Here is a 20,712-nt window from a genome sequence, read left to right on the forward strand (position 1 = left end):
GTATAAATTGTTTTTAAAAGTTCTAGAAATCAGTTATTCAGTAGATTTTTAGAAACTTGGTGGTGGAACATAACATACGTTTAGAAAAGTAAACACTTTATTAAGTACATAACTTAATGGATTAATAAAAATTGAACACACTCATATAACCATCACCCAGGTCAGAAAATGAAACGTTACCATCAACCTGTAAGTCTCCCTCAGGCCCTTTCCCAGTTATGACCTCTACCTTCTTCCCTCAATAGTAGCCACTCCATTTTGAGGTATGTTTATAAAGCCAGACAAATTTATTGTATAACTTAATTTGTTTTATTTTTCAATAATACCTCTTAATAAGTTGGGTAAGAACCTCTCCTTACCTTGACTTTTGGGTTGGTATGTTAGAGTTGGAACTTAGAATATTTTTTGGGTTTCAACTATAATAGGGTATTAGGCTCTGAGATGCTATGTAGTTGGCATTTGTTGTTATTGCTGCTGTTAGTAAATAAATTCTTATATTGATATCTGCAGTTACTGTATCAGGTCAAATTCTGTGAAGGACCAAATGGTCCTTTTTTTATGTTTGTTACTGAATTCTTGCATCAAAGCATGGTTTTTCTCTATAGTTTAATCATATGCAACAACTAGTTATGAAGAGTTGCTTAATTAGATACTAGGGATATACCAGTAAGATATAGTTCTTTTTTTCAGAAGCTCATTTTGTTCGAACAGGGATCAACAAACATATAAAGGGCCACATTGTCAATATTTTAAGGTTTGTGGGCCATGTGGTCTCCATTGCAATTGCTCGGTTTCCCATCAGAGCATGAATGCAGCTACCGACAATACCTAAATGAGCGAGTGATTTTTTTTTAAGGTTTCATTTACTTCTTAGAGAGAGTAGAAGGAAGGGAGAAAGACAGGGAGAGAAAGATCAATATGCGGGAGACACATCAGTTGGTTGCCTCTTGCACTCCCCCTACTGGGGAACCTGGCCCACAACCCCTGGGAATTGAACCTGCGACCTTTTGGTTTGCAGGCTGGCACTGAGCCACACCAGCGAGGGCTGATTGAATAATATTTTATATACGGTAGTGAAATTTGACTTTCATATAATTTTAATTTGTCATAAAATATTATTCCTCTTTTGATTTTTTCAACTGCTTAAAAATGCAAAAAACATTCTTAGCTTCAGGTCATAAAAAAGCAGATCATGAGTCAGATTTCACTTGTGCTATAATTTGCCAATCCCCAAGTTAGAAAAAAGCCAGTAATTATAGAAGAGGATAATAAGTACAGAAATATTCATGTCTGTTATGTATTGGTAGCACAAAGCAAGAGCACCTGTCTTGAAGGAGTTAAGGGAGGCCTGTACATTGAAGCTATTTTTTGTAATGTAAACAGCTTTCTGTTTTTCTTTCATTAACATATGATCACACTGAAGAAACAATTTTATCTAGGCAGTGCAAGTCTTTGCCCTGTTGTGTTTTTTCTGATCCTGTTAATACTGATTTTAACATATAATATGGAAATTAAGGCTATATATGCACACATGTACATTTGCATAGATGTACATGTACACATTACTAAGCACAACTATATAGTGTGAGGTCTTATACCTAAAGGGATAGGAAATCCATAGTAATTTGAATAGTAGGGAATTAAAGTTCAACAGTAACGAATGACTATTCTAGAATGCCTCACACTGACACTTCACTACTGCCTTTTCGTTATTATTTTGCTCATTTTCCAGAAAATTTTCTGTTTTATCACTACCCTTTGAGATGAGTGGAGGTTTTTATACTAATTCCAGATTAAAACTGGTTACCTTGTATATAACATTTAAACCATCTTGTACATTTTCTTTTGTTTTTTAATGTCTTATGTTCCCATTCTCAACTGTAAGCTCCATGACAATGTGCCTCATGTCTGCCTTATTCACCGCTGTCCATAGCAGGTTTTAAATAAATCCTTATTGACTTAGTGATTGTAAGATTTCATTGGTTATTCATTTCTTAATAGGATAATCTCTTCTGATAGTTCTGGGTGTTATGTTAAGATTATATTAGTTGCCAGTAGAATGAGAAACACAAGAACCAAACCATCTCAAGTATTAGGATTAAAATTTGCATTTAACAGTTCTGAAAATTTCTTTGTATATACATCATTTAAGAGAGTAGTTAGTGGTTTTGAGTTGATTATTGTAATTGTTTTGGATAAATCACTAGAATTGCTTTTTTCCACAATTTTTTCTTTTCTTTGCAGTGGAAGTAGTGGGGGAAGTGGAAGTCGAGAAAATAGTGGAAGCAGCAGTATTGGCATTCCCATTGCCGTGCCTACACCTTCACCGCCCACTATTGGACCAGGTATATTATTTATCAGTCTATTTTAATATGTGGTAGTATTTATGAGCTTGATCGTGGAAGCCTGAAATAATTTAGTTATTAAATCAAATTATTTATTAAATTTATGTGATTGTTGCTAGAACAAAAACACTAACATCAAATTTAAAAACATTTTTAGATTGGTATTCACATAGTCTGGAGGGTTTATTTTTTAAATCAGCTATTTCTCCTTACAGATGAAGCATATTGAATAGCTTTATAACCTTTTGGCCATTTTGCTTTAAAAGTACTTCTCTTGGGCATAGTCAAGAATGATGTTTATTATTTCAAGAGCAAACCAATATTGTTGATACTGCAACAAAAAAATTAGTGTCTATAAGGTGAATTATGTATTAATGAGTTCTGATGTTGCCTTGTAGGCTAGTATCTCAGCTCATGTTAGTTTGTTCTGTGACTTTACTGTATGTATGATATTCAGTACTTATTTCAGTAAAATACCATGAGTATGAGATGGGATTAAAAAGGAAAAGTCCTTTTACATGTTAGATTATATAAAAATTTAAAAAATTATTATAGAGCATTAAATGAGTCCCTCGATTTCTTAGTAAATGAAATAAAGACTCTAGTGTAAAAAATAAGAATGATAATCAATACTGTTAGGGAATATTTTTAGCTGCTCAAGGATGTTGTTGAAAAGAGAAAAAGCTACTCACAAAAACAGGCATATTTCATAGTTAATGTAGATGTGAACTCAATGACCTCTTTACCTAGTAAAATTCTTATGTATTTGAACATGCTTTACATATGGCTGTCTCTCTCTCTTTTTTTCCTTCTTTCCAAAACATTGTACTTTCTTACTGTTTCAGAATGTTTAGTTCTCTTTCTTGCACTCTGACCTGAATTATAAACTATTTTATTAGAAAACATTTCTGTCCCTCCTCCTTCTGGAGCTCCACCAGCACCACCTCTTCCACCACTTCTCCCAGGGAACACTGTGATAGGTGAGATTGCATAACCATTGGAGTGATTTAACTTACTTTGCATAATTTATATTAAACTCCTCTGTTAGACTGCTAGCTTTTATAGTTATTAGGTTGTCAGTGGTAATACAGAGTGTTAAATCTAATTTACACTAATTTCTTCTGGTGAAAGGCCTCTGAAGTTACACAGAAAACAAATACAACTTTCTCTGTAATATGAAATGTTTCTATGCTTAATTTGTAACCAATTTAATGTGATTTGTATTTGTTGTTTATTTAGATTTTTCTAGGAAAATTATAGCAGTGATTGTTCAAAAAATTTTTTTAAACTAGTAACCTTTTTTTAAATGAAACTCGATTTGGAACTCCCTGGTATATACAACAGTCAAAGTATTAGAGTGAAGGTGGGGGACAGGAGGAAGAAACATGGAAAAGAAAGTGATGTGTGGTACCGGGTGCTTTGAGGCTTTCCTGTGGATCACAATTTGAAAAACTGATATAGCCCAGTACTTAGGGCATCTGAAGATGCCTTGAAACATATTTTTTCATAAAAATACATTTAAATTTTACCCAAGTTGAATGTGACTTGATTGGGCATATAAGGAATTCCAAATATAGACTCCATATAAAAAAACCATTCAGCTTTGAAATATATAATATCAATAATTGAGTAGAAATGAATAATCAGTTGTTTTAAATAATGAGAGCTAAGTTTCATTAGTGTGAAATAAAGCCATCTGACAACATTAGCAACGTCTTTTCATAACATTTTCACTTATGGCCAAAGGAAAAGGGGGAAAGGAGGTAATAAAAAGACCCTAATAATAGAAATTGTTGACAGAGTGCCTGTGTGAAAAAAAATTCCCTCAACCTAATTGGTAATGAGGAAAATGAAAATTAAAACCACAATAACATACCATTTTTCACCCAGCAAATAGTTAAAAATAAAGAAGTCTCCTAGTACCAGATGTTGCTGAAGGTGGTACAGTAACAAGAAAGTACAGTATTTTGCTGTGTATATGCCACATTTTTGCCCAAATTTTTGAGGGAAATATAAGGATGCAGATTATATATGGGTATAATGAGTACATACCATGGGTATAATAATGGGTATAATAATCCTGTGTATAATGCTCACAGAAACGTGGGTGTGTGTTATACACAGCAAAATATAGTACATTACTGGTTGAAGTTTATTAGTTGATACACTCACTTTGGAAAGTAATTCGTTAGCCAGTCAAGTTGAATGTGTTTCTACCTTAGATTTATCAATTTCATTTCTAGATATTTATCCTAGAGTACTGGTTCTGAAAATATGGTTATGGGACTTCTAAGTGTTGCCAGTATCCTTTCACAGAGTTTCTGAGGCTTATTTGCCTTTTTCATTCTCCTTGTACAGTAGAATTTTCCAGAGGCTGTATGATGTATGATAAAATCATTGCTTTGACAGCTAATGGAATGTATATTTGTGTATTCATGTGTTTTAAAGCTATATCAGTTTTAATTTCAGTTACTTATTATTTTAACCTACCTCAACAAAAGCTTTTAGACATTCTTTAAAGAGTGAACCTTAAAACCATGAGATTTAAAAGCCAGTGCCCTAGAGCAGTAGCCTTTAGAGTATGACACCCCCACCCCCACCCAGAACAACATTGTCATCATGGTAGGGCAAACAGAAATGTGAATTCTCGGGTCCCAATCTAGACTTAGTCAGAAACTCTGAGGACTGGAGCCCAGCAGTCTGTATTACAACAGCCTCTCCAGGTGCAGTTCTGATCAACACTGACGTCTGAGAATTGTTCCAGAGAAGGTCATATTTAGGAATGTTCATAGTAGTAGTATTAATAATAGTAAAACTCTGGATGTAACCAAAATGTGTGTTTAATAGAATGGATAAATAAATTGTGATAAGTTTATATGTAAACATAGCAATAAAAATGAATGCTATATTGATGTACTTATGAACATGGATGAATCTTTAAAAAAGTAATATCAAAAGAAATAGGAAGCTAACAGAACACAATCATTTTATTATGAAAATTTATAAATTTACAAAATCTCTGTATTTAAGATTATATATATGTGATTTTTTTAAAAAGCTATATATAGTAAAGAAAGAATGTTTAACACTTATCTTTTGGAGTTTGAGATCCAGAAAGGGGCTTACAGGAAACTTCAATGATACTGTTAATATTTTATTTCTTACAGCAGGAAATTTATCTTATTTTTAAAAAGTTATATGTATTTACATAAGTAAATTATATGCAATCATTACATATAATTATATATTAGCATATAACCAATGCATACATATTATTATGTTACAAAATAACAAATTATTGTTATTTTATAAAAATATTAAAATAAATTCCAAAATAGACATAACTTGGAATTGCTGAATAGTTGATTTTGGATTTTAAATCACCAAGAAGAATAATTTGGATTTTATATTCTTTTTATACAGGTCATAGAAATATATAAAAATCATTTTAGAGAGATTTGTATTTAAAATGGTTATAGGGTTACTTCTTTAGCTTTCTAGAAAATCTAGCTGTCCAAAGTTACTCATGAAACTTTTTGAATAGACTATTATTTTAAAAATGTGTTTCTATTTAGAAAATAAGCATGTGGATGATTCAAATAGTGACTGCCTGTGGCTTGGGAGCTCCAAAATGTTAAATATTAGTACTTCTTTTAATGAACAACCTCTGCTGTATGGTTTTATCTAATAACTTTTATGACCTCTAGGGGAGGTTAAATTAGACAACTGAATGAAAATAAACTAGGATGCTGTCTTTTTACTTAGTCATGGTTAGATGTTTGAATTGGGCGTAGATGATACTATTAACCCCAAAGTAACCTTTGGAAAGCATAGTTAACTTTAGAGGCTTTGAACTATATTAACCTTTTTAGTATTAAACTTCTGAAATGTTGGTGAAGATGACATTGAATAAAATTTTAAGCGTTGTTAATACTTTAGACAATTTAGCTATGCATGATAATTTTTTTAAAAAGGTTGCTTTGAGTATAGTATGGAAAGAAAGCCTTAATGTATGGAGAAAGAGAATGGATTTTTCCCCACAAAGCTGCCTTAAAATGTCCATATTTTACAGAATCTAAATTTTTTTCCAGTTTTGTTAGTACAGAAATTTAAGTGATATGGAAAAGTATACGCTATTCTTAAAGCTTGGAGATACACAAGAAATCAGACATTATATGTAAGAGCTTTGAAACTAGAAGTTGTACTTAAAAATGATTCTACTATAATATGTATTGATAACTGCTAATACAGTAAACATTCAAATAAATATAGTACAATATGTGGAAAATATGCCTAGATGTTTGAAATTTATAATTTAACCTGGATTTGCCTGGATAGTGTTTTTATTTTAATCCTCACCCTAAGATATGTTTATTAATTGTAGAGAGAGAGGGAGAGAGAGAGAGAAACATCAATTGGTTGCCTCCTGTATGTGCTCCGAGGATTGAGCCTGCAACCTAGGTATATTCCCTGACTGGGAGTCAAACCCACAACCTTTTGGTGTGTGGGATGGTGCCCCAACTAACTGAGCCACCCGGCCAGGGCTGGATAGATTCTTAAACTGTGCATCTGAAGATTTGGCAATGGAAAGGAAGAAGTTTGTAAACCACATATTAATATATTCACATTTAAAAGCTGATGCTTATCACTTTAGACTGTCTTTTGGAGAGACATAATTTACGTATAAAAGCTATGGGTCCTAAAGTGATACAGAAAAACTTATGTATAATATTAGCAAAGTACTTGGGATTATGTTAAATTAAAAGGCTTCAGAATGTTACTTTTGCAGCTTTCCAAAAAGTATCTGTTTTTCCTTCTGTTTGTAATGTCAGAGATAGAGATATTTGTATTTTTCCTTTACTTTTCTCTTTATTTTGTGCTGTGGGCTTTAAAAATAATAAATATTTCTTACTGAGAGTCCCCCTCTCTTCGTTCTGCTGTTGGAGGTGATAATACTGTGCTCAAATTCTTTGTTGGTTGCCTTTGACTAATGCTTTTCAGCGGCCCCGGGCTCAGCTCCTGGTTCCCAGTATGGCACAATGACCAGGCAGATTTCTCGGCACAACTCTACCACTTCCTCGACATCTTCTGGTGGATACAGACGAACTCCCTCTGTGACTGCTCAATTTTCTGCTCAGCCTCATGTTAATGGAGGTCCACTTTATTCTCAGAATTCAAGTAAGCTTGTGCTTTGCAGGCATACATCATCAGTGGAGCTCCTTTTGAAGGAAATTATTTGAAACTTATTTTCGCCAGTGATAGACAACAATTGAAACCATGCTATTTGATATTTATTTTTGCTTTAAAGAAGTTGTGTCTTGAATCATACTGTATTAAAAGTAATTGCTTATCACTTTCTCTCTAATAATTCAAGCTTAGGGTACTTGTATACTGAAATTTAACTACAGTAATGCTTTAATGTATTTTTTATTCTAGATAGAACTAGAAAAGAAAAACACTGCAATTAATTAAACTGAATTTATTTTTATTGGCATATTTGAGGCTGTTCAATAACAGTAAAATTTTAAACACCTTGAATGTTTTTCTTAAACGTAAAATTGCTGGCTATCACTTTTAAGCTTGTTAACCTATATTGAAATGAGTTCAGAATCATTAAAAAAAATTAGTGGTGTTTGTTTATTCTGTCTCTGAATAATTATAACAGTGGGGAGGATTTTCTTTGGATTTCTTCTCGTTCACCTCAAATTGCACATCTCAACACTAACTGCAACTGATGTTTAAAGGTATTAAGATTAGAAAATAGTTTGGGCATATAATGTTTGGAAATTTGAATTGCTTGTGGTAGTCATTCATTTCACCTTCCATATCAGGATGCTTAACCCAAAAAGCAACAACAGATAAACAGATCTGAAATCAGTCCATTTTCCAGTGTTTGTTACTGGCTTGGAGGGTGATCACTGGGACTAGACTGAAACACACTTTGCTCACAGAGCTTTTGTGGCTACTTTCCAGAGATGCATGTTTTATTAGTTGACTTTAAAAACACTGAATAAAATTGGTAGTTACAGAATAGTCATGGGGATGTAAAATAGTACAGCATAGGGAATGCAGTCAATAATAATTGTAATAACTGTATATGGTGTCAGATGGGTACTAGATTTATCAGGGTGACCACTTTGTAAGTTATCATGGGGTTGTAAACCCAAAACTAATATAATACTGCATATTAATTATAATTTAAAAATAAAGTATTAAAAAGAAAAGCCCTGAATACTTGATGTTTATTTTTTTTTTAAGATTTTATTTATTTATATTTATTTTTAGAGAGGGAAATAGAGAGAGAGAGAGAGAGAGAGAGAAACATCAATGTACGATTGCTGGGGGTTATGGCCTGCAACCCAGGAATGTACCCTGGCTGAGAATCGAACCTGGGACACTTTGGTTCCCAGCCCATGCTCAATCCACTGAGCTATGCCAGCCAGGGCTGAATACTTGATGTTTAAATAGGAAGTTGGTTTAAGTTCTTTCCATTTATAATACATGTTCTAAACATGTATTTTAAAGCAGAGTGGGGGGGAAAGTTACCTTATTTGTTTTTTTGTTTAAATTTTAGAGTTAAAGATTAATTGTATTGTGGCAAAAAAGAAAAACCTCCTAAGACTTGAAAACCACTTTAGCAGAAATGTTAGAATTCACAAATAATCCCCAAAATTATACAACCCTTTTCTAGACTAAAATGGTTCATCCAAACAAACTTTACCAGTTAGAATTTTACCTTACATTTTCCCTGGTCTCCTTTGGTAGTGAAAGGTAGCTAGGGTATTATTATTCCACAGATTACCTGATTATTAGTTTTATGAACTTTTTTTCATATTATGCTGCATTTTTAGATCCCATCTTTATGTTTATTTTTTTCTTTCCCTCACTTGGACATTTAATTTACTCTGTAAATAGGATTTTTGGTGACTCTTCACCTAATCCATGATTGTGTAATTATATTTGAACAGTACCTGGGTGGGTTGCTTATTCATAGACAAGACATTTTCATTACTGAATGTCTGTCTTTTGGATATTGTAAAGCAAGTTTAGTTTCAGATTTTTAAATATACTATTACATGTTGTCAAATGAATTATCCTTCAATCTGAGTTACTGTTGGTGTTATAATAGTAGATGTAAATGTTTTTAGTGTTTTGATGTGCATATTTCCTTTTCTGTCTAAATGTGGTGGTGATAAAGATTAGTATCTTTACAGCAAAGCTTTATTTTTTTCTTTACTTACTAATCAGCATGGCTAGTTACTAAGGGGTGTTTCTAGAAATTTTTTTTTTCATGTTTGTGGAAGTTTTTTAAAATTAAAAACTGTAGCAGTTTATTCATCAGAGAGCCTTCTATATATAAAGTATCAGAATGAATAGGGACCAGTGTTATAGTGAATTGAATGCTGTTTTTAGACATACAATGAATTAATTCCTTTAAGTTATTGAGTCTTTGAACACTGAACCTCTTCAAAGTTTTATGCTTACCAACAAAATTTTAAAATTAGATTAATTGAAGCAACCCTTCAATTACACCAATCTTGGGAAACAATAAATTGTGTTTCTCTGTTAGTTTAGTGCTGTTAACTTTGTGTGATTACCAGTAAACAGAATTTTGTGATTCATTCCTATTGACTCTTTTGAGCAGTTTTTGGAAATTACTGTCTTGTTAAAATGAGACTGAGTGGTAAGCTTGTATATTTACTTTTAGTTTATTAACAGTTTTTTAATACATTTGTTGTGCACATGAACATTTGGTATTTCGTATAAATTATGTCCTCTCCACAAAGAACTTGGGATATGTTTCTAGCTACTCAGTGGTTTTTTAGAAATTACTTAAATGCAGGTAATTACATATTTTAAACTATTGTTAAATCAGGTTTCCTTTATCAAAACAGTGATAAAAAGAAAGAAGGTAACTTTTGAGATACCTTACTCCCTAAAACTCACAAACAACTAACATGGTATGTGGAGCACTCCTATTCCCTAGTAAAATTAGGAGTGCTCTCTTTAAAATTCTCAATTTAAAGAGTAATAATAACCTTGTTTTACAAACAAGGGTTTTTCCTAGAGAGCTGTATGTAAATTTTCATGTATGTGTGTGATCTGTGTGTGTATATATATATGTAAACTAAGAACTGTTCTTAAAGGAAACCTGTGATAATGTAATAATTTATATGGGACAAATAGCTATTTCATAACATATTTGTTTTACCAATATTTATTTGGGTTCTAATTTATAACATTATCGTAATGGTAGACCAACCTGTTAGGTTATAGAAATATGGCAAAGATACGGTATCATAGAAATCTCTATCAGTATTTCGCTGTTAACTTTTTTTAAGCTTTAGAATTTGAAATTTCCATTGCATGAAAGTGAATGTGAGGGTAAACTTAAATCTTCCCCAACCAATAAAACATTAGGATTAAATGATTGTTTTTTTAATAAAATTAACCAATTGGCTAATAAGGACAACTAGCTTTAGATTTTCTTGTGTGTAATGAACTTGAAGGGTCTGCAGGTTTCTGTTTTGTTTTTTGTTTTGTTTCATTTGCAGACTGTTCTTTGCATACTTATGTTTGTGGTCCTTGTAACTGACTTCTGCTTTTTGTTTGTTTCCTTTTCTTTCCTTTATCTGTTTTACTTCCCCATACTGTGTTGTTGCTATCAGTTTCTATTGCTCCACCTCCTCCCCCTATGCCTCAGTTGACTCCACAGATACCTCTCACAGGCTTCGTGGCCAGGGTGCAGGAAAACAGTAAGTTTGGAAAAACTTAGCTATCAAAGGGTAGAGGCTCTCTCCTTATAGCATGCATGGCTGATGAGTCATCATTTTCCTTACTCTTGTTGAGAAGCTAATCTTACCTTGAAAGCAGTGCAGATATGTTATTGAAACTGAAGAGCACGGTCTTCAGTTTTTTCTCTTGTGCATGATACTGACCTATATAAATTTCCAAACTGTAACTTTAGGTAATTTACATGATCTAAAATGTGAAATCTGATCTTTGCAGACTCTTAAGGAAAGGATAATCGAACACAAAAATTTAAGTTGTATTGAAACTACTAGCTTTCAATAATTATTAGGGGTATTAGAAAGAAAACGTTTTGTGTTTAGTTTTCCCCAAATTCATCAAGATATAGATTGCTACACTGTGAGATTAATTTTATTATGTAATTGGGACAGGGTTTTTTTTTTTTTTTTATTTAGTTACAAAAAATTTTTAGAAAAAGGTTTGTGGCCAGATTTTGATACATGAATTATTTTTAACCTATATAAAGATTCATTGTTAAAATAAGAATGAACCTGCAAGAATAAATAAATTATATCATGTTCTCTATCTATATAAGTGATGGTCATTATAGAGCCCTCTTCATGTTTTGGCTAGCTACATGTAGGTGCATGCAAATCTGTCATCTTTTTAAGGACTTCTCTGAAGGAAAGTCAGAGTTTTGAAAGTTATTTTAAATATACAAATTTAATTAGGATACAGAGTTTATATTGTTGTCTGATTACTTTGAGGTTCTGGAAGATGTATATTCCTAGTTACATGATCATAGTGAATGTTAATTTGGCAAAATGAAGAATACTACTATTACAAAATTTTATTATGCCAAAATAGCTTTTGAGATTAAGATAGTAAGGTAAGGTGGTCTAGTAGTAATTTACTTTATTTGGGACCATGACCACCCAAATAAATCTCAGAATGGTTTGAACAAATATGTAACTCACCTGATCTTTGAGGAGAATACATTGTAGCAAATTCTATTGTTCAGCTTTTGCTGACCTTGTGTTGTACGAACTATTTCCTCCCTTCTTCCAGTTAAATATTTGTTAATTTAGCATTATGTGCTGTTCTTTTGGGAGTAATACACATAGTCTAAGACAAAGTACCTACCTGAAAGAAATACATAATTTAATGGACTTTTTATAAACATTGTAGTTTCAAAATATTGAAGTTTTCTAGTGTAAACCAACCTTGAAATTTGTTTGAAAATTCTGTATTTAAATAACAAAAATAAGTGAATCTTATTTTTAAAACTAAGTGAATAAGGGTAAATTGTTGGTCTTTAAATCTGTAAGAGTTTAAAACCTAAACCAGTTAAACCTTTTGAACTGCCTTACAGCCATGAATTTTTTAGAAACTATTTAAAACTAATCATACTGTGCAACCATTTAGTGGGTCCAGAGCTTATTGACAAGCTTTTTGGTAACTTTAAATAGAAATTCAAGAGTTAAATGTACATTCTAGACATGCCTGGTTTTTGCTAATGAGGCACATGGTACTAGTTTAGTTCCTTTCATCAAACAGATGAACTTGAGCCAGTCAGTTATTATTTTTGTGCTGCAGAATGTCCAACTTTATTTGCCATCTATCTTCTTTGAAAGCATGTTAGGAACGTTGGTGAGAAACTGAGTATCATCAATATCTTAAATGTTATATAAAATACAAATTATTTTGTGTTCTCTTAAATATTTAGTTGCTTAAGTATTGTTCCATCAACTCAAAGTTGGTGATAATGAATGCATGTAGCAGTTAACCTACCAATAAATATGTTTCAGTTTAAGATATGTTTAGGATTGCTATCAGAAAGCATTTTTGAACTAACACAGGGTGCTAGGTAAAGTATTATGCATAGATAACTGGATTGACCAGGCTCCTGCCCCTATGTATATATAGATTGAAGATAAGCCAATGTAGATTCATGGTAGTTGGACAGAAAGATAATTGAGTGAAAACATTAAACTAGTAAGTTACACATAAATCAAGAGTAAATGCAATTTAGGGATTTAAGGCAAACCATAATTTATACATTAATCCAAATTAAGAACATAAGCTGTGGCTCTTTGATGTCAGCATGGATTTGTACCCATTTTCTTCTCCTCTCAATAATAATGGAAAGCTTTAAGGGTTATTAATGGGAAAAATAAAACATTCAATAGAAGAATAATTTGTAAACCTATCAGAATGAACATTGCCGCACAGGACTTGTTTTCTAATAGCCCTTTGCATTCTTCAACAGGGTAAAGTAGAAATTCACAGAGTTGAAGTGGAAATAGGGCCATCATCTGCAAATGTTCTAAATCTTGATTTCTTGGTTATATTCTCAGCACATTATTCCAAATAGGGTAAACTTTAAAACCTGTATTACACGACAGATAATGACTGCCTCTTTTGATCATACAAATAGCCTTAGAAATTGGCATTTGAGTTAGTATTCTAAACTTCTTCCCTGAAGATACATGTAATTTTCATATTAATTTGTATCAAACACTTTCATATGTCTTTAAATTAAGAATTAATTGTGTACCAGTTTTGAATTCCTTAGTGTTGGGAGCATTTGTTGCCTGGTGTCATAATAGCTCAGTGACAGAGTTCTAGTCATTTACACTTTTGATTATTTAAATCACACACAGACACATCCCATAACCATCTAGAATTGGAGGTATGAGTTGTTTTTATTTTTGCATGATATAAGTTACTTTATGTGTATTTGTTTGTTTTAATTACCTTACCACAATACTTTATTTTTAAAATCTTTGTTGTGGATGTATTCTCAGAATGGATCTTTAGGATATGGCCTTCCTCTCATCTTGTGCTTATATTTTACTAGCAATAAGGCAGAAATCTTAACCTGCTATCTACATTATAAATGTTTATTATGAATACAACCATTTTTTAAAATACTCATTGAGATTTTCTACTAGTTTGGAATTTTTAATTTTCTCATATGAAAATTTACAGAGAAGAATAGAAAACCTATACATAGAAGCAGACCTAATGCCACCAATTTTTTTTTTCTCCATTAAAACAAATAAAATTAAATATCTACCCACTGGACACCTATTTCTGGGGAATTAAAGATATTAAAAGCTGAAGTCAAGGACATGAATATATACAATGAGTGGTTATAAAACTATTCATTGTAATGTTATTGATAATGTTTATTGTTATCCAAATGAGAAAAGTGACATAAGGCTTATTTAAGGAGCCAGGCTAACTAAAGAGTGACATTTATCCTGACCTGAGTCTTGGAATAAGGAAACTTCTTTACTCCTATAATTCTTATAAAAAGAGATACTCTTTCCTAACCTCCTGCATTTGTTATTTTGTAGTACTTCCTAATACTTTCATTTTTAGCTCATTTTATTACAGGAAATTATTTTTAAGAGTAGTGGAAGCTTTAACATACCAAGCTTTTATTTCTAATCATTGCATGTTTTATTATAGTGCATGCTGTATATGAATTAGAGCTTTCTTAAATTCTTTTAATTTATGAATTTCTATTTAGTCTAGTTCCTGATTCATATTAATTATTTGAAATTTTTTAGTTGCTGATAGTCCAACTCCACCACCACCACCTCCACCAGATGACATTCCCATGTTTGATGACTCTCCACCTCCGCCACCACCACCTCCTGTGGATTATGAAGACGAGGAGGCTGCAGTAGTTCAGTATAATGATCCATATGCAGATGGGGATCCTGCTTGGGCCCCCAAGAATTATATTGAGAAAGGTAAGGTGCAATTATGTTTAAATTAGCGTAAAGGAAAATAACCTAATTATAGAATTTAGAGCTATAAAGAACGTCTAATCTAATGTTTCTCAACCTTTTGAATGATTTTACTAGTCAAGATGGTTTAGTTAAACCTTGTTTCCTATACATTTTCAGTGTAAAGAGAGCATTCTTTATATTTTAAATGAAAAGTATAATGTTAGATATGCTTTTTCAAATGACAGTGCTTCCAGCTGGAGGTTAACTTGCCTGTCTGCATTTTATAGATGAAACAACTAAGACACAAAAAAGGAGTGAAACCATATTACTCATCATGTAATTAGTAAAGATTTAAAACAAAATTTCTAAGCTCTTATAATAAAAATAGAAACCTTTCATAGCTAAGTATTTTAAAATTGTTTGGGATTATCATGAGAAAAAGTCTAACTTAAGGTTTTCAGTTAGTTGATCTTATAAAAAAGAAAATAATCACTAGAACATTATTTCATGAAGTTACATATATGTATAATTCTAATGTCCAAATAGACCTAACTTGCCTGACAATCACTATAATTATTTATTAAGAAATAGTGGGTGGGAAACAAATCCTGTTTTTAGAGTTTGCTCTTTTTCATGCAATTATGTGCTATTTAAAAATCTGTATTTGTATAGACACAAAAAAGTGTTCTGAAAGATGCTTATAATTTAGGTGATCACATTTGATTGCATTTGAAATCTATTCCCTTCCATTGGCTGTATTGGATTAACTGACCTTAATTAAGCAAGTAGCGGTAACCTTTGAGACTTGTCCTGTTCTCTCCTGCCCAAGTTTTGAATACATAGGTAAAAGTAAATGTACTGTTTACTTTTACAGTTGGTAACTCAGGATGAATAAAAAACACCTTCCCAGTTTGAAATGATGAGTCTTAAAATGAGGGATCATCACAATTTTGGGGGCGGGGAGGGGAATGACTAGATAAATGCTTTAAAAAAATTGAGATATAATTGACATAACATTATATTAGTCTCAGGTGTACAACCTAATGGTTCAATATTTGTATATATTGCAAAATGAAATGTTTAAAACTTTGCCAGCCACGTAGTCTCTTTTCATAACTGCTCCATGCCACTGTTATAGCACAAAATCAGCCATAGACAATAACAAGTGAGTGGATGTGGCTGTATTCCAGTAAAACTTTATTTACACAAAAGGCAGTGATTTGAATTTGGCCATGGGCCATTGTTTGCAGACCCCTATTCTAAACCAAAAAGCTGATATTTAGTAGGATTATACATGTATGAATTAGGATCCTGGAGAGGAAAATGGACATCAAATTACTAATGGTCAAATGCTCAACAGTAAGAGTTACTGAGAGAATATGTGCATTGGGCTAGGGGAGGCTTCATTTACAAAGGGGACTTGGAAAATTGAAACATTATTAATTGAGCTTGGTATGTTTACCAGCTCCTTTGTAAGTGGAAATAAGGACAAGAGGAAATAAAATTTTTATTCTGCTGAATGACTTTGAGGGTGTCAGGCCTTTGTCACGATTAGTTTAAAAGTCTGTAACACTCAAAATTAACTCATTGTGACTGAGTACAAAGAAATTAATGTTATCAAAGTTAAACCAAAAGTAACAAGTATATTGACAAATTAATAATTAATAGTTGACTTTTAATTATATTATTTTCCTTACTATATCTAGCAATCAGTTTTCTTGTGTTTTTTTTTTGACAAAAATAATAGCAGGATAATAATTTAATATTATTTATGTTTTATGTTTTTTTTAAGATGATTTTACATGTCATTGATCTTGTAATCACAGTACTATGATCCTGCTGCTGCAGCATTAAAATGGAGGGGAGTGGGCTTGTTGAGTTTACTTAATACAGCATTTTATAAAGGGGAAAAAAGACTGCCTATTCTAATTTAGCAAATGATGCTATCAGTTAGTATTTTAGGTCTCTTCTTATTGTAATTCCCTAATTCAGAAAAATTATGGGGAATAGCCACCTTTCGTAGGGGAAAAGTTCCAGAACATTTTAAATGTCTTAAGAACTCTGTTGTAAGAAAAACTGCACGAAGCAAATCAATGAAAAATATCCGTATCACATACCATTTCACATTTACTAGAAAATTACATATAATTTCACAATTCTTATGCTATAAAGGCAGGATGAAGGGATAGATTCATGAACTAGTAGTTTAGAAAACTAGTAATTTTTCAATGTCTTTTTTTTCTACAACACTGCAAAGAGAGTGAATATTTTAAATTCAAAATAATCACAGATAACTAAAGAACTGCAATAGTTAAGTCTTAGTTTTTTTCTCCTGCTGACCTTTAAAGTATATAAATACTCTATAACATAATTCTAAATATAACCCCATATTACATGAATATTTTTTCTTGGGTGAGTAGATGATGTTTATCTTCAGATATGTGTATTTTCAATTAGCTGGTTTACTAATTGGCCAGTCAGCTTTCCCTGATAGTTATTTTGAAAAATGATGTTCTGCACATGGTTGGCACTTAGTAGATATTTGGACAAAATAATTGAACTATTTAATAAATCCTAAAATTCAGAGATCTTCCCTAAATAGATTGGTAGAGAACTATTGATTTCTCTAGCTTACGTGGTTGGTCACTCGTCTACCTATATGTGTATATGTAAGAGTTAAGATTATTCATAAAAATAGTTGGTTTTGTTATACTATAGATTTAATTGGCATTACATTTTAAAATGCAATTGAATGTTGGATATAGTGCACTCACTTGTTATTTCAACTCTTTTTCTCCATAGTTGTGGCAATATATGATTATACAAAAGATAAGGATGATGAGCTATCATTCATGGAGGGTGCAATCATTTATGTAATAAAGAAGAATGATGATGGCTGGTATGAAGGAGTCTGCAATCGAGTGACTGGTCTGTTCCCTGGGAACTATGTTGAATCAATCATGCACTATACTGATTAATTTTTTTTGCTTTTAAAGTAGATACTTATTATTACTCAGTCATAACGTGGGACTATTAATGGTTAACAAGATTGTTTTAAAATGTGCCCATATTTTCAGAACATGCTGTTTTATTGGTATAATTGAATGTCTACCTGTAAGCATAAATCTTTTGAGGCAATTTGTGTATTGCTAAACAGCAATTTATACAAGATGCTGTCCACAACTGATTATGCTTATATATTTACTTACACAATGTTAACTTTATGACCAGCTTAAATATTCTGGGGATGTGGGGTATAATATTTAACAATTCGTGATTCAGATTGTACCATTACATGTTTCAGTGCAGCATGGTTACTAATGCTATGTCAGACTAATATTAAAATCAGAAACTTAAATGCTGGTGCTGGTCATACATTTTGTTTAGACTCCTCATTCTTGAAATATAACTATATTTGTTCAAAGCATGCATACAAATTTATGTATTGAAATATACTTTAAAAATCCAAGATGCTTCCGATTTGTGTAATATTTTCTTGGAGTACTCGTACTTAGATATCTTGAAATGAATCGAGTCCCTAAGGTTTCCATGTGAAACAAAACAAACAAAAAAAGGGTTACTTGTAATGTCATTTGTACCTGAGTTTTTTAATGAGTGAATTTGCATTATAAATTTTTTCCATTCATAAATACATAAGTGAACCAAAGGTTTTTGTCCTTTCTTTCATTGATTTACTTTTAAGAAAAATAAATAAAAGATACTGATTTATTGCAGAATTATGGTTCTATTTTCTCAATATATAAACTTGGAAAAAAAATTTTAGCCTTAACCTGTCCCAACATCAAATGTGACTGATTTTTGCAGATTTAAAATCTGAGGTGGTTATTTACAAGTAAATCTACTTTTAATTGCTTTTCTAAAGTAACTTTTCAGAACTAAGAAAGTGTATAAAAGTATACACATTCTGTAGGTAAAATTCTTAAGGATTGCTCTTATCAGTTCTTCAGTTTTCCAGTGGGCTGCTGTTCAGTGAAGAGAGATTATAAGTATCTTTTACATACTGTTTTGCAGAAATGGATGCAATTGATTTTTGAATAGGCACTATTTAATCTATTCCTGGCACTAGCAACATAAAATTTTTTTAAATAATTGGGGAAAAGGTGGGTCATATATTAACCAGTGAACAGCGATATACATGACCAACAGATTTGTATTGTCTTAATTGGAATGCAACACATGCACTTTCTGTGTCTCTTAATTTCAGGGAAGTTTAGAGGGATATTTCTTTTGTGTATAAATCTGTATTGCTTAGGATATTAAAGTAGAGCACTCAAGTGTGGGTTTCTGTGTATTGAGCAATTGTTTGGATTTCAAATTACAGTTATGTACTGGGTGTTACAGACCTATAACAGTATAGTAAATGGTAAGATTAGTGCAAAACATGTTTCTGAGAATTAAAGACCATTGCTATCAAATCAGTTTGACTGCTGCATATGCATTTTGCCTTGTTAATTTTAAACATGATTTCATATCATTAGTGATCAGCTAAGCTACTGTTTTCATTTCATTTTTTTCAGTTTTGTATATAACTCATCTAAATTTTATGTACAGTCTTTTATAATAAACCATTCTCCAATATGAAGTTTTGGATACTGTTAAAATCTAATTCTGATTAAAATGTAGACCTCACAGTTCTTTGACATTTACTCCTATGGTGAAACAAGATAAACCATTTGAATTTTAACATTGATTATTTATTTGTGTAATGGCTTTACATGTGAATATTAACAGTGTAAACAATACCACATATAACCATCAAGATACTTCAATTAGAATTCATAGGACTAGAATGAGTTTCAAATGATTTAATTATTTTAAAACTTTTCTGAAAAACTGACAAAAAAAAGAAATGCCCATCATTAAGGTTGAAATTACTTTTAAAAATGATTTTTGGTTATCTGCACATGAAGCAAAGTATATTCCACAAAATTCTTTAGGCACAGTCTGGTAAAATAGCTGCCAGAAATAACAGAAAGCCTTGTCATTTATCTCTTGTGAGTACAGTTTCTGAGAGTTGTATGAGGGCATCTCTTTCTGGGGATGGTCGAAGTTTACTGATCTCTCTTATTGCTTCGTGGCAGTACCGCTGGGCGAGGTAGGTTGTCTGTTGCACACCATCACTCTATGAGATACAGAAACAGAACAGATGCATTTTACTTACTGGATCAACTCTTTAAATTCATTACAGTGAATTAAAACCTATTTTTGAGGTTAGATTAGTTAATAGCCCAACTCTTTCTAAAGTTTTCTCTTCAACTCATAGTTCTAGCATCCTCTGCCTACTTCTTTTAGGTCCTTTTCTCAAACTAAAACAAATTTTTACTCTATTAGCATGGAAAGCAACTAACTTATTAATATTGAGTAGACATGTATTTTTTTTTTTATTGTTGTTGAAGTAGTTTTCTGCCTTTCCCCCCACCCCTCCCCACCACGCCGGCAATCCCCACCTCCCTCCCCTGTTTCCACCCCCTCTTCTTACTGTCCACGTGTTCTTTATAATTGTTCCTGTAAGTAGCAATCTATTTTTAACTACTAATTTTTTTAAAGTTCTACTCATATAAAATATCTATATAATAACTTTTCCCTTTTTCAATTTATTGGCGTGATACTTGTTAGTTAACAAAATTATATGGGTTTTAGGTGCACAGTTTCACAACACATCGTCTGTATACTGTATTGTGTGTTCACCACCACCCCAAGTCAGATCTCCTTCCATATACAATAAATTTTTAAATGAGAAATATCTAAAGTTAAAAAAAAAACCCATGTACCTAACAAAAATGTACATAAGAGCTGATGATGAAAATCAACAGCTCTCTTTTTCTAAAGGTACCAGCTTTTTTACACATTGG

General features: G+C 31.9%; 2 protein-coding genes across 10 annotated transcripts in view; one reads left to right on the plus strand and one right to left on the minus strand.

The window, feature by feature from the left end:
- Positions 1 to 18,506, plus strand: part of ABI1 (abl interactor 1) — a 118,811-nt gene extending 100,305 nt beyond the window's left edge. For 2 of the 9 annotated variants that reach the window (XM_045857738.1, XM_045857739.1), the window contains 6 exons: positions 2,245 to 2,345; positions 3,245 to 3,325; positions 7,347 to 7,523; positions 11,015 to 11,101; positions 14,675 to 14,860; positions 17,642 to 18,506. In XM_045857738.1, coding sequence (XP_045713694.1) covers positions 2,245 to 2,345; positions 3,245 to 3,325; positions 7,347 to 7,523; positions 11,015 to 11,101; positions 14,675 to 14,860; positions 17,642 to 17,817 — 808 coding nt within the window. In that variant the 3' untranslated portion in view covers positions 17,818 to 18,506. The remainder of the gene's footprint in view (positions 1 to 2,244; positions 2,346 to 3,244; positions 3,326 to 7,346; positions 7,524 to 11,014; positions 11,102 to 14,674; positions 14,861 to 17,641) is intronic. The other 7 variants (XM_045857740.1, XM_045857742.1, XM_045857743.1 and 4 more) reach the window with 5 other exon arrangements.
- A 1,026-nt stretch (positions 18,507 to 19,532) lies between these two features.
- The window catches only part of PDSS1 (decaprenyl diphosphate synthase subunit 1), a 42,266-nt gene continuing 41,086 nt past the window's right edge, over positions 19,533 to 20,712 (minus strand). The window contains exon 11 of the mRNA XM_045857748.1: positions 19,533 to 19,982. Within this exon, the coding sequence (XP_045713704.1) occupies positions 19,842 to 19,982 (141 nt within the window). The 3' untranslated portion in view covers positions 19,533 to 19,841. The remainder of the gene's footprint in view (positions 19,983 to 20,712) is intronic.

The sequence above is a fragment of the Phyllostomus hastatus genome, unplaced genomic scaffold (genome assembly GCF_019186645.2).
Source record: "Phyllostomus hastatus isolate PE091 unplaced genomic scaffold, TTU_PhHast_1.1 phas_scaffold_1674, whole genome shotgun sequence".
Lineage (NCBI taxonomy): Eukaryota > Metazoa > Chordata > Mammalia > Chiroptera > Phyllostomidae > Phyllostomus > Phyllostomus hastatus.